At 39.5% G+C, this 14,748-nt stretch overlaps 1 protein-coding gene across 1 annotated transcript in view; it reads left to right on the top strand.

The window, feature by feature from the left end:
- LOC124214467 (Fanconi anemia group J protein homolog) overlaps nt 1-14,748 on the top strand; it is a 71,289-nt gene that overhangs the window by 54,561 nt on the left and 1,980 nt on the right. The window contains exons 4-12 of the mRNA XM_046616743.2: nt 2,502-2,579; nt 10,942-11,034; nt 11,277-11,424; nt 11,976-12,068; nt 12,256-12,349; nt 12,439-12,663; nt 13,156-13,389; nt 13,756-14,070; nt 14,176-14,457. Of these exons, the coding sequence (XP_046472699.1) occupies nt 2,502-2,579; nt 10,942-11,034; nt 11,277-11,424; nt 11,976-12,068; nt 12,256-12,349; nt 12,439-12,663; nt 13,156-13,389; nt 13,756-14,070; nt 14,176-14,457 (1,562 nt within the window). The remainder of the gene's footprint in view (nt 1-2,501; nt 2,580-10,941; nt 11,035-11,276; nt 11,425-11,975; nt 12,069-12,255; nt 12,350-12,438; nt 12,664-13,155; nt 13,390-13,755; nt 14,071-14,175; nt 14,458-14,748) is intronic.

The following is a 14,748-nucleotide window of genomic DNA, read 5'->3' as shown; positions in this document are numbered from 1 at the left end:
TAAGAACACCTTTGAAAAGGTCGGCCGATATGTTTTCATACCACATAACAACGCGTCAACTTGTGAAATATCCAACGTGTATGGAGCATTCATACGTACGCTGAGTTTTATTCGTGTTCAATTACTTCTTTGCGAACTTGTTTTCTGTCACGCAGACGTACACACCCCTTTTGTTTAGCTAAAAATGGCCTTCCATGACAATTGACCCAACGTGTACCTAGGAGGTATCTATATCAAATTCGAAATTTATTATAGAACAAATGTGTTACGTTGCTTCTTTAGAGCAAAATATATCTTGGCATAAATATAGTCAAAATGAAGTTTATCGCAGCGGATTGAATTTCTTTTAACCTGTAACTTGAATCGATTTGAAAATTAACTTGTACAGGAGGGTGGCCAGGGCTACCGCCCAACAGACTACCGATTTTAAAAGTGACTTTTAGAAATCCTACGATAACCACCAAAATATATTTTCAAGTACATGTATATGAAATTGAAATACGTGTCATGGATTTGTTCGGTTTAGAAAGATATTCAATATTACCATTTCATCAACACGATACCACATCAAACACAATCCGGATAATTTACTGTGGACAGTATCTAGGGCTATGTATAATAAGAAATAACTCAGACAGACGTTTAATCAATCCCATTAAAGGACTTCCGGATTATCCGCATAATCAAGATGCCGAGTATCAAAGGCTCTGCGATATTGCTGAGGCAGAGACTAAAATAGATGACAGAGTTAAGAACTTATCAACAAAGTAGATGATGTTCCGGCAGATTGTAAAACATTTTTAACAGGATTCTCAATGTCCGACTAGGATATATGTTTTTGAAATTATTTTCAAATTACTAAGAAACGCCCATACAAAATAAACTGATTAGACTTGACTGTTACAAAGTGTCATTTTGAAAAATCAAGATTTCGAACAGTTCATCTGTCGTTATTTTATTCCCGCATGTTTGAAATTTCGATATCTCGGCCAGTCAAGTTTTGACCCTTACCCCAATTATACTGATACAAAATTTGGCCTGATTGTTGCGTAAAACAAAACTTATTTATAGATATTTGTATTCTGCAATGCATGTAAAATTGCACTGGCTGTGGTATTTTCACATCAGTGATGCGTAGGCTTTGATATTAGTGAAAATAAGTAACATTTAACGCAGTCGGTATAGGCCGAACTTTACCGAAACTCTCTAAGTAGAAAGCGATTTCTGTGCATTGAAGGCCGAGTCCGCCGAACGGAATAATACAGTTTTTCGTTCGTGCAGTAGACACACGTTCTAGGCGTGTCATCTTCTTCCTCACAGAAACAGTAACAACTGCAAGTAAGTCAGTGAGGTTGTGGTATATAATTTATTTATCCTTATACAACCGGTAAACGTACGAACTGTGAGATTTAAACGGTTATCACCCAAGTGCAAGGGCTTTATTTTTCAAATCGAATAATTATTATTTTAGATTCGAATTTCTGATATTCTTTACTTCATTTCATTTCATTCTGCTAATCAAAAGGAGCATGGATGAGATTTCTCAAATTTCCATCTCAATTTTTTCCTGATCGGTGAATTTTTGAAACACTCCCGCGAATTTCATAAAAAAATCACGCTAACCTCACCGATTCAGTTATGCCGTGACATCGTGACGCCAGAAATCCCGTGCTTACGCTTTCTGTGAGCAAGAAAAGGACACAGCTTCTAGAACTCGCATCGCGCAAGCGTCAAGCTTCATTTCGTTCGTCAGACTTGGCCTTTATTGCAAAGTCCAACCAGCTTATCGTTAGTCATATCTTACCGCTTGTTCAGTCTCCTTAGGATTAGTTCTCGTTATGTAGTTACTTTCGTTCAAGGCATGAGTAGGTACGTAGATATACCTGAGCCAGTCGCTCGGTTGGTCGAAGTATCGCGTATGGGAGGACGATAGGGTGGAAAGGGCGCAGGGTGGCTGGGGGGGGGGGGGGGGGGGGGAGGGACGCCTGGGAGGTTCGGCGGTATGTTTGATGTCCCGCGTACCGCGCCTAGCGGTTACCATTATACGTACCTATAAGCATTGCATTAGTTCAGCAGCTTTCGTACTCTCCTAACATCATTATGATGATTATTATTTATTCCGCACATTATACGCGAGCTCCCTTTTTCGTATATCAGATGGGCGGAGAGCCTCAGACTAGTTATTAGGCCCGTGACGGCCGGGCCCATAATCCGAACTCTCGTATAATACAAATTCGAAATATAATGCCCATTAGCGAAAGCTCGTATTCAGCCTCCGGGAACCCGGTGATCCTTTTACTCTCCCATGTATATAACTGATTGTCCGTGCTCTAAAGCGTGCATCATGCGATACGACGGGCCAAATCACTGGTTCAATTCCATTTACAATTTATTCCCATCTGATTTGTCGACCTTATATATTATCGGTAGGTATCGAATGTGCATCCGGTGATTGGATATGACGAAAGAAATTTTAAATCTTCTTCAAATTTTTGTTTCAGAGGAATTTCGACAGCAGGTTGAAGAAATTTTTGAGAATGCGAATGCAGCATTGTACGAAACGGAATCCGAATCTGACAGTGAGTATCACGGCAAATTACTATACTTTAAAATGAGGGAAGGAAAAAAAATTAGCCATTTTTGAAATTTTTTGTGAATATGGTTTTGCAACTCGAGAATCGAATCCTAATCTCGCGGTTTGCGCGGACGGATACGACGGTAATCTTTCGACGAAATTTTGATCTGCACGGCTTCGCACGTCTTCATAAAATTTTATGATCACGAGACATTTCGCATCGCTTTATTTTCATTAAGTTGTTATTATTATTTCAAGCTTGCACAGTTTTTCACCCTTTTTTAAAAATTTGTTTATTATAATAAAGGACCGTGAATTAATTCATCTTCGACGGAAATTCATGCGTATAATACGCGACGCACGATATGCATTACATTCTGAAATATTTTCGCGAAATTATACGCAATGTGAGGAACTTGGACAAAGCCTCGGAGAAATATCGTAAATATATCGCGTACGAAATGTATTTGAATTGGTTTATGCACAAGGTAAGCGTGTCTGATGGATCTTCAAAGAACTTTCAGGCATCTGCTCTGTTATGAACAGAAAATTTTAAAGCAAGAGGGTTTGCTGAACGTCGCCACAGTTCGACGCTTCTGCAGATGACAGTTGCCAGAACTGTACATTTTGATGAATATCAAAGTTGGAATTGTTTTATGCCAGTAAATCGGCTAATGGATCTAAAGTTTCGCATTTGTTCCAGTTTCTGTTACTACAATGCTGCCCAAACGCAATTGAAATTGGGTCGAGATTGAATTTTTATATCGTAAAACATTTAATTAGGCATCTATACCCAACCACAAAATAGGCGACTCAGTATTTTGTATGCTTTCACTGATTTTGGTGTTTCGTGATTTTTCTTTGTTCTATTTTACTATATCCCGTGTTATATTATTACATGTCATTTCCTATTTGGTGTTCACTTGCTTGCTTGAGGCATACGCCAGGTACAAAGGACGTACATCTATCGCCAGTCACTGGGATGATATTGTATCGGCGTTTGTAAAGTATGATGAAACTATCATCCAGGCAAACGAGTCCGACAATTCTACTCTTGGGTATGCGTTTGAGAATTCTTGGCTATCCGACAATCTTGATATATATTCTGCATTAAACTTTGTACAGAACTTGCCGCGACTGCGATTTTTTTTTTCTTTTTTTTTGTGGTGTGGCGAAGAATGGTGTAAAACAATTCCTGTTATCTCGATAAATCAGTTTCCTGCACTAAGGCATCTACTTCCGTCTGAGTAACAGTCTTTCAATCTTCTGATATGCTCTTGGTCAGTGTGTCAGATCTCGGTATAAGGTAATTATCATGTCTGCATCTGACTACATCATATTAATTCATGGTTGCATTAGGTAACTGCAGAGTGTACTTAATAATAATGTGATGATAATCAGCCCATTATGAGGTATACGAATGTTGTAGTATTCGATCGTAAAGTTAGTTTATTATTCAGGTATGCGAAAGAATCACAAGTGATACGACAAATTTAATGTTTTAATTGTAATGAGCATTAGTGATAAATAATAATATTTAATTCTTTATCACAGCAATCGCGGTTGACTATTCTACAATTATGCCGATCTTTATTTTCTACCGCGGTATCGAATCGTCCGATTTATCATTGGGCCAATCAAGGAGAAGGCGTGACGATCATGTGTAGCGAATTCCAACGCAACATACCGTATAAATATTTCACCTGTGTGAAATGCATAAATTTTCAATTTTCATAAACATTTTTTAGCCCCAGGAAATTCGCGTCTACTTACTGCTCTATACAAAAAGCCGTGAATATTTAAATATTGCAAAAAATAATTTCAAGACATAACTTATATTGACACAAGATTGTCGGTCGTATATAATCGTGTATGAAGTCATTACCTGACCTAGCTATCGGGAGGATGAAATGATCAGGCGTGATATATCTGTCGACATTAAAAACTGTTACGACCGACGCGATGTGACGGAGTCGATTTTTCCGTCTTCCATTGGCGTTAGAACTTGAAATTCAGGATTCAGGTCTCAGGATTCAGGATTCGGGGGTGTGTGCCGGTGGTCGCCATAGCGACAGGAGCCCCGGGACCCTCTGAGCCTGTCCCGGTCGGGAGGGAGGGTCGTTGGAGGGTTGAAAGGGTGGCTGACTGTCACACGGCGAGGGGTGCCACCGGGCCAAGATGGCCGCCGTGCGACACCACCATGTCAATAACACTCTGCGAGGCCCCGATCTCCTCTCTGCCTTCGACTGGCACGTCGAGCCCCATTCCTTGCCCCCCTCGAATTCAGGACCGTCTTCGTGTCTAATGCATCTGCCACGCTTTTAGTAGGCATCGCCTATAATTAATGCGAAGAGCACACGTGTGCTACGCCACGAGAATACCTATCTTTAATAATCCGCATTCAGCGACGACCTTATGTCTATCTACCTATATACACGATCCTGCCGAAATTATAATCTCCCAGGGTATCGTACTTCAATATACATACGTATATACATATATATATATATTTATATACGTTTTTTTTACACGTCGCGTGTGCACACCTTGAAGACACAAAATTTTACGACAATATACCTATTCAATAGAAATATTAACGTTAAACAATGTTCAACTTTCGTTCTACACACGGAATGTATTTTCAATAGTGTTTACGTAACGCAGAAACTGTCGAAGTCGCATCATATAAACTGGCAAATATCGATGATAAATAACCCGAACGATATGTGATCCACGGATTGAACTGTCGACGATATTCAACGATCGACGAATTCAAAATTGACAAGATCCTCAAAATGGCAGACACATTATTACAATATTAATCCCCAATTTGTTTGCGGAATCAAGGTAACGACGTGACGTTCTGAATCTTTCAGAAGCCAACGCAAGTGCGAGCAATTAGAGAACGTCGCGGTTCAACTTGGTCAACAATATTATCGTTAACCGTACGACAAGGCAGCGCAACAGTTGCTGAGTTTTGCGGTCGCGAATATCCCTGTATTGAAATTCGCCTTCTAAATCAGAGGGTGGTTGCTGGTGTGTCCCCAGTGTTGGGGATAAAAACTTTCAGCTATGGTGTATACAAACTTCCGTGGACCAGGAGAAGTCAAGCTTGCGGTGAAACCAATTAGCGACGATTTCCAGAGCCGGAATTCATCGGTTGCGAATTAATTGGTACTTGATTTTTTGCACCCACCGCGGCTTAATGGCGAACTCGACGGTATCCCCGCCGACCTCTTGACAAATCATAACGGGACATCAAGCCCTTAAACTGAAAGGACTACTCCGCTCAGTCGCAGCTACCAAATCCAAGGTATTGAGTCTGCACGCATACCAACTTCACAGGAATATACATATTTATCTACGTACGAATTATGTACACAGATGGTGGATTTTATTATAATTTCTGTGCCACGGGTGTGCAAACGTTATATCCGCGAACACAACGATAGCGCAGTAATTCCTGAATCATGTCAGTTAAACGATTCAGATCTGAGCGAAGAAGCCAACGTAATTATTTCACGTTACTTTAATTCGATGATTTTTTCATTTGAATACTTTTACTTGTGTACACCAATTGTTGTAGCTATAATTTTTCTGCTTAAAACGTTATTGTAAACTGACGCTTTACTGATCGTTTCTAATTCCAGGATCATCAATTCAGATATATTGTAACCTAAAAAGAAAAAACTGTTTTCTTAATGTTAAGAGCGAATGCCTCTTGTTGCTGTCGACGCGTTGACTAAAAGGCCATCGCAAGGAACCTCACGGAAAAAATTCTTAGGCTCTCTTGGAAATATCCCTCGGTCAACTTTACGATTACAGTGCGTGACGGCGCTTGCTATTACTCCAAGTGACCCTAGGGGCTTTTTCATATGCGATGAGCTTATTGTCCGTGGCTTCGTTCTTTGCGATGAACGGGAGCGCCGCATAAAAATGTTTTTTTTTTTATTATTCTAATTGATTAATCAGCAGTGCAGATTAGACAGTCAGGTAAATTGGATTAGGATCTCATGACGGCTGAATTCAAATTTCTCTGGTGTCCGTTCAACTTGACTGGTAAACATCTGAAATAAGTGCCTTTTCAGAGCCTAATACTAACGCTTGCTTAGGATACGTTACTGGTACAGTTTCAGGGCCCGGGGTATTAGTTTGATAGGGCCTACATATTGAGAGAGAGACAGAGAGAAAGCCATGTTTATTTCGTACTTTGGGACAATGCCCCCCAAGAGTACCGTCCGAATTAATATACTACATACAGGACAGACAGAAATGCATGAATCTAGAAAGGACAACTGAAAATACGATGAAAATATGTAACAAGGAATAGATGACAAACATGAAATGTTAGCCTATAATATAAGGTAATATAAGCGAATAAAATAAATAGGCAGTGAGGTAGGATAGACAGATGAATAAATAAATGAGACGAAACGATAGGTTTAAACAGGTAGCGATAGTCTAAATGAATAAAACAGATCGAATATAGATACAATCTGAGTAAAACATAGATGAATATTGATGAAATAAAGATAAGACTAGAGAAACGATAAAATAGATTAGTAAAAAAATTGATCCAATTATGTTGCCTACCATATTGCCTAATACTTGATCAAATTTTCAGACAAAAGTTGTCTGCACCCGATCAAGGCCGAATTGACTTGCTTGTTCAGAGCCTGACAGTGAGACCTGTTCATACGCGTCATAACGCTTCTGATAAGGATCCTATCACGTTATCTGATCCACACCAGATTTTAATTCGGACATGTATGACACGCACCGTAGCTGGCTTGAATAAACATTGCTAGTCGTTAAAGAGTGCAAATTCCTATAATTATCAAAGAGGCAGCAGTGTGCCTGTGTTTTCCCGTCTCTCTTCTTCTCGCTCTTGCTGCATCTTGCTCTAATTCTTCGCCGCATTCACTGAATTGACATTGGTAAATTGTCCCCCCCCCCCCCCCCCCCCCCGTGCTTTTACGGAAAATAATGAATTCAGAGCACAGCTGCGCTGCGTATACCATGCCAAGGAAGAAACAGACGCGAATAATTAATCCGCGTTATCACTGTCTGGTAATGGCTGGAATCTGAATTCAATCATTTGTCCGACTGCAGCAGAGTCCAGGAGGAGACTTCTGACAAAGGTATAGCCTATGAATCACGAATGATTTACGCTATCGTTTGTATTCGAGCATCGCGACGGCTGTCATCGAAGACAACAAATCATTCAGCGTACACAGGAGTGATTATAATATATCGGTTATTGTAGGTCTCGACGTCGAGATGAAAAAAACGACCAGAAGAATCGGAAAGAGATAAAGATACGTTAATTAGAGTTTATCGAGTGCATTGCGCGTGGTATTCATTCGCATTTCGTACTTACACACGTATGCCGGGATCACTGAAGTTTAAAAAATACTGATGCAGTCGTGTGATACACGCGTTCGTCAAATAACCCGAATTATAATTGATGATAGTGAGAGTCGAATATGACGCACTCGTTTGGCACAAAGCGTCGTAATCGATGACATTTTCACTTGGTTATAACCAGAAATATACAAATATACAAGGCCTAAACACAACAAGGATACATTGCATATGACCTTTATTTATGTGGTTGTGAATAAATGGTGTTGATTCTTTAAATTATACTTCCGGTATATTGCAAATCCTGTAAAAATATTGTCAGTGATGTTTGTGCAATGAAACCATACTGTATATTATTTTGAATCTTCAACCTCATTGTTATAATTTGTTGAAATTCATTCGATTTCCATGGTGATGAAGTTTAATAAATTGGATCCGAATTTTAAGAAATTTCTCAGAACCTTCGAGGAGAGACAAATGTTGGACCCAACCTACGGACGGAGTCGCAATCAATCCAACGAATCCAGCTTACGATTAAATTCATGCCGGCGAGGAAAATCGGGTAGAAATTTTACCCCGGACTGTATCCGAGGGTGAAAGCCTGTAGGGATTTTTCTCCCCTTGGGTGTTGGCTGCGCACCGTTCGTTGCCTGGCAACGGCACCCTCGAGGTCCGCGCTCTGATTGGCCCCTCTCCAATTCTGTCGCCCATCCCGCGCCTCCGATCCCCTATCTTAACCCTCGGCTGACTCTCCCCCTCGCTCCTCCGGCGCCTCCATTCGGCTCTCCTCCCGGCTCGGGTCACCCTCAGTTACCCCTATACACACGCGTCTGTCCTTGGAGGATCCTCCAGTGCCCAAACTGGCGCTAACTCGTCCTCGTCATCCGCAGGCGCTGCAACTCAGATGGGGTAGGTAGAGGTAAGTTGTGGGTGCAAAATACACATCGTGCGAAAAATATTCTTTCGAGGAAACAAGACGGCGCATATCCTCCTCCTGTTTCATTTGCGCCCCTTCCGTTCTCCTTCACTGCATCGTTATCGTCATCATCGCCGTTGTTGTTATTGTACCTGGAGATAAAGATCCTTAGAAGGCTTCGCCTCTCCTCGCCATTCGGATCCTTGACGAGTCGAGGTAGAGAACGAGGGGACGGGATACGACGGGATGGGATGGGATGGGATTAATTTACCAAGTCCCGGAAACCCGTGCGCGGTCAGACTTGGTGCGGTTGGTCCTCTTCACCGTCTAAGGATTTGATTGCGAAACCCGGGTGATCCGAGCGTAACGCGATCCTAATCCGGGTGAAATCTAATTGAAAGCGAAGCAGAGACGTGCCGAGCTTTAATCACGCTGTTGAGCTTTTTTGGATCTCGGAGGACCTTGCGGGGATGATGAGAAGATGTATTATACGTACACATCGCGGGCATACAGGGGTTATGTAAACTTCGAGTATTCGACGTATGCCGCGTCGATCGTCGCCGGCTGAACGGATTCTGCCAAGTGCAAAGATACGTCCAGTATTAGATATCATGTATCGTTTTCCAAGCGTGCGATGTTCGGTATACCCTTGTATCGATCAGTTACAGACCATATTACGCAATGCCCTGGACGACAAAAGCGATGCGTGCCGTGTAGCGGAAATATGCAACTATGTTTTGGACGTTCTAACGTTAATAATGCTTTCGTGCTGTGTAGAGTGGCGTATTGGATGTAAAAATGTGGCAGAGAGTAGTTGCGCACAAAAAGTGCACGCTGATGCGGTAACGAAAGACTGACTTCCTTTCGTACTCAGCTTTGCACTATATTACAGTTGTAGGTTGTGAAGTAGGTATATAGTAGATAGCGAGGAAAATCTCTAGTATATAAATGCGGTAAGATTTGAGATTACTGTTAAGAGGATACTGTTGTCGGTCTTTACCAACCGAGCAACATTTCGCTCTTTTTTACTATCATTGAAACCTGCGCAGCAATCCTACATGCAATGACTGTGACTGATATGAATATTTGTGAAATGTGTCTATAAACACTTGTAGTGCAGATAGGTATTTTGGAATAGAAAAAACTTGCCGAAAACTTGTTCATTGTTCATTGGCAGGTAATGCATTCGTTGTAAGTATGTATGAGACTGGGACATATAAGTATAATCGCATACAGATTGCACTATACATTGTGATTATAATCTCGTTACAGATATTTTGAGAAGAGATTTGTGCGCGTGTATAAGGTGCAGCAGAATCGGCTTAAATCGAAAATTTAGCTTCGATGCGCGTCGCTTTTAACTCTTTGAATTTGAAAGACGATTAGATCCGAAGAAAAGAGATGAAATAAATAAATAGGATTTGAACGAAGAGAGTCTATACGAGATTCCAATTGTTCCCGCGATTTTAGAATTGAACAAATGGCTCAAGCGAACGACTTCGACTGGCGGCTCTTTAAACGGTCAAAAGGGCTTAAGTCGCGTCGGCGAGTTTCTTCTCGGATTAGGCCATTCTTCGGGCCATTCTTTGAATGGGACACGTCTTCTTTTCAATTCTCTGCATTGCCGTGTTTTGACTGTACCGGCACTCGTGCGCGCACCTTCGCTTTCAACTCTTCGACAAACTCACATTTCGCAATTTCTGGGATTACCTGAAATTCCGATAAAGAACTTAAATTCTATTCTTTCTCGGCTCAGAAATCTGTTTACGGCGTTCGTGTGTATAAATAGGAAAAAATTGATTCAGTAGATCGCGAGTAAAAATGGCATAGCCTGAAAACATTCAATTGTAGGATTCTTCTCACGGAAAGATGTGTTCGATTGAATTATAAGCGAATAGAAGGTTATTCTGCAGATCACTTTTCTTCTTGCTCGTTATTGACGAAATTTTTTCGAATCAAATCGGTTCTTCGATTCTTCGTACAGTGTAGAAACTGTGTCACTGCGCTACAGTCTTTGGAGTATAAAATCATTATAAAATTGGTGTAAGCATAAGTGCGCATCCGATTTTTAAATTTATTGTTGTAGATAAAGGCGCTGAGGAATGCGCTCCATCGACTGCGAAAGCGCAAAATGCTAAACCTGAACCGAGCTGCGCGGAGAACTGGAACAATGTTATTGGTACGTGTTATAAATGGTAAACATACAGAATTATATAATAAATAAACGATGTTTAAAGAAAAAAATAATTTACGGACGCTTAAATTTGTAAATGAGATACTTGTCAACACTAAATATTATAGATCTATAGAGTATATATTGATGACAGATATTCAGTTGATAGTAATGTTAAAATTGTGTTACGTAAAATTTCGATGAATACAAAAATAACGCTACTTTTACTCCGTTGCAAAATTTTGTAGACATTTCCGATGACAATGAATTTCAACCGTGTAAAAAAATCTGTCATTCGCAATCGCCAAATTCCGCGTGCCAAGCCGAGAAGACGTCCACGGAAATCGTAATAGATGTCAGCCCCGATGCAGTCTTTGAAGTCCAGAAAGTAAAAAGGTAGGGTTAGAATCCAAGATTCCGTCAGCAATATCAATTCAATTTCTGAAGTCGTACCAATTTGAATTTCTTCGGAATTACAAGTAAATGTGCTACGAATCACTATTTAGTGTAATTATAGTTGTTCTTGCAACATTAAATATATTTAGTTTATTAAATCTTTTCAGTTAAATTTAAAAATTGCAAAATTAAAAAATTTATTATTGCACCAGCATCAAATTATTGCAACAATTACGAGGAAATATAGTCCGAGCGACTACAATCAAAAAGTACGGTGATACAAACTGGATTTTCTTGTTACAGCTGCAAAACTTAGTTTCATTTTGTACCCAGCAGTATATTTTACCGTTATGGTAAAAACTAAATATAGTTAGGTTAAAATATAGTTGAGGATTGTATAGTAACTAGAACTAGACTTTCGTCACGGTGTAACAAAATTTAACTCTCACGTAAATTTTTTCGAAATTTTGATGAAGTTCTTGGTATATTCTAGGTATATTCGGTTCTTGTCCGTTTGCTTACTTTCGTAAAACCGTCATTGTACATTTCAGAAAGGTACCAAAAATATATTACGGATCGCGGACGCACAAGCAAATAGAGCAAGTAGTAAGGGAATTGAAGAAAACTGCGTACGCCTATAAAAAGTAAGTGAATAACTTCGTGAATAAGACAATTTCTTATTGCATTGTTTCTTGCGAAATTTTACAATGTTAAAGATTCAGGGAGACGAACCAAACGTTACTTTTCGTTTTCTTAAATGATATCAACAACAAGTCTTTTACCATCGATATTATTTCTAATCATCGTGTGATTTACGATAAACTTCAACAGAATGACGATATTGAGCAGCAGGGAGTTCACTTGCATACAGGGAGGTGATCAGAATAAAACCGAGTTATGCACAAAGCTTCTCGACCCAACCAAGGTGCGTAAAATGTTACTGTTATTTGTTCTGAATGTTCAAAAGCAGACACCCACGACACGATGCAGTGTAACGTTGCATTTGAATTGCAGGGTCAAGGTTGCAGGTATTTCAACGAAAAAACTAGAACTAGAATATCGACAAACTGGGCTCTACACGGATTAGGAATCAACGGACCTTGGGATATCGAAGATTTGGTGAAAGTTGGGAAACAAGAAGCAGCCTGCCCCTATTTCGCAGCGAGAGATCTTATGATGGAAGCCGAAATTATTTTCTGTCCTTATAATTATTTAGTTGATCGAAATATACGCGAAAGTGTGAGTCTCTTTTCTACTAGAAACGTTCGTATTATAAATCATAAAATGTTATGGAATAATGCAGCGTGTAATTTATTACATGATTTATTCTGTAAATTCGATAAAACATATATTCTCAGAATAAATTACAAAATTATGAATCCTCAGATATACTAGATCAAAAATCATATATCAACTATAGGTATGAATGACTGTATGATTTTTGATCTGATGTATGTCCGGTATACATGATATCTGATCATTTGTGCGTTTGTAATTTATTATGTGATTTCTTATATATTTTATCGAATTTACAAGGTAAATTATGTAATAAATTACGCGCTGAATTCGTTCATAACATTTTATGATCTATCGCATGAAAATTTTAAGTAGGGTTATATTTACAAACTTCATTGATCGTGTAGTGATGATCCTACCAATACACAATACAGGTACATATGCATGTACAAATATGTATAAGTGTATTTATCTTTTTTCTATCCGCAATTACAGATGCAAATAAATCTTCAAGGTGATATCGTAATTCTTGACGAAGCTCACAATATCGAAGAGATGAGCAGGGATGTGGGAAGCTTGTACTTTCGGGTGGACAAAATTTTAGAAGTTATAGCCGAGTCCAAGCTGCTTTGTATAAGACGAAAGGAGGATAATGCTACGTATAAAATAATTCAAACGTATCTTGAGAGTCTTGTGGAATTCATTCAAGTCAATAACCTTAATACGGTGGTAGGTGAATTATATTTGTAGAAATTATATTTTTTCACAATTAATCTGTTTGAAATACTCTATAGAAGTTTCTGTCAACTTTCGAACCGAACTCAGAGCGATTCTATCGCTGAAATATGAACAAGGTTTCAATTTTAGATTCTTAAACATTTCCCTGGTTATATATACTATCTTGGAAAAAATTTCTCATCCAAGATCTCCCATATCATTGCCCCGTATGCTCAATCAAGCCAAAATTTCATCTATTCTAAACTTCTACCATTCAATTCTGCAGCGGATACCTGCACAAAAGCTCCGATAACTTTCGCTTCTAACCCGTACTATACGATATGTTTCATAAAATTATTATTATATAATAAACTGTAGGACAAATTCAGCGAAACGTGTAGCAGCGATTTTTGGACGGGTGTTCAGCTTTGCGAATTGTTCAATATTCACTCGTTGGGAAAGGGAACTGCGAAAACATTCGAAAAAGCTGCATCTGAGGCAATAATGGATTTCAATAAAGCAAAAGAGGAGATGTCCAGAAACCAGGATATCGAACCATTTCCCGTAATAACACCATTGACGAAAAGGTTTTTGGAAGATTTCACGCTTGCTCTTCAAGTTATGGCTTCGGAGAAACTCGCCAACGATTACAGGGCTTGCATTGTAGAAGCTTACGTCAAAGATTTTTCCCAAGTAAGTGAAATAGTTAATACAATCAATCATTTCCCCAAATATTTCACTCTCTTTAAAAGGTCGTCCTGGTCGTAGAATTCTAAACATAATTCTTCTTCAATTTAGGGATATGCCGAAAAGCGTTTGCGCACTCTTCAGATGCTCTGCATGAATCCAGCAGTAATTTTTGCGCCATTAGCGAACGCTGCAAGGTCCGTCGTTCTCGCATCCGGCACTCTGTCTCCAACGAGCTCGTTTCAAAGTGAATTGGGAACTGTCTTTCCGCACAAGCTAGACGCAAATCACGTTGTGCCGAAAGAAAATGTCTACATTAGAGGGATTGGATGCGGCCCCACCGGAGTTCAGCTCAAGGCGAACTACGCCAATGTGAACTCCTTGAGTTTTCAAGTGAGAAGCTAAATTATTCATTTTTGCGCTATGTATTCGATAAAGATCCGGCAAATTATAATTTGAAGCAGGACGATAGTATCTCTAAACTTATCGTATGAATAAAAATGACTCACTCTGTTTAGTTAATTAGACGTTAAGAATTGAATTTATTGACACACAATTTCCAGTTGATAAAATTTTTTGAATAGTGGGGTCGTTGACGTTTCACAACCAAACCCGGCTGCCAGATATTGGTGATAAAAAAATGTGATAAATCTCCGTCGAATAGCGAATCGCTCAATCAACCCG

Source organism: Neodiprion pinetum, chromosome 3 (genome assembly GCF_021155775.2).
Source record: "Neodiprion pinetum isolate iyNeoPine1 chromosome 3, iyNeoPine1.2, whole genome shotgun sequence".
Lineage (NCBI taxonomy): Eukaryota > Metazoa > Arthropoda > Insecta > Hymenoptera > Diprionidae > Neodiprion > Neodiprion pinetum.
Note: the sequence above shows the minus strand (reverse complement) of the source record. Positions and strands in the feature narration are given on the sequence as shown.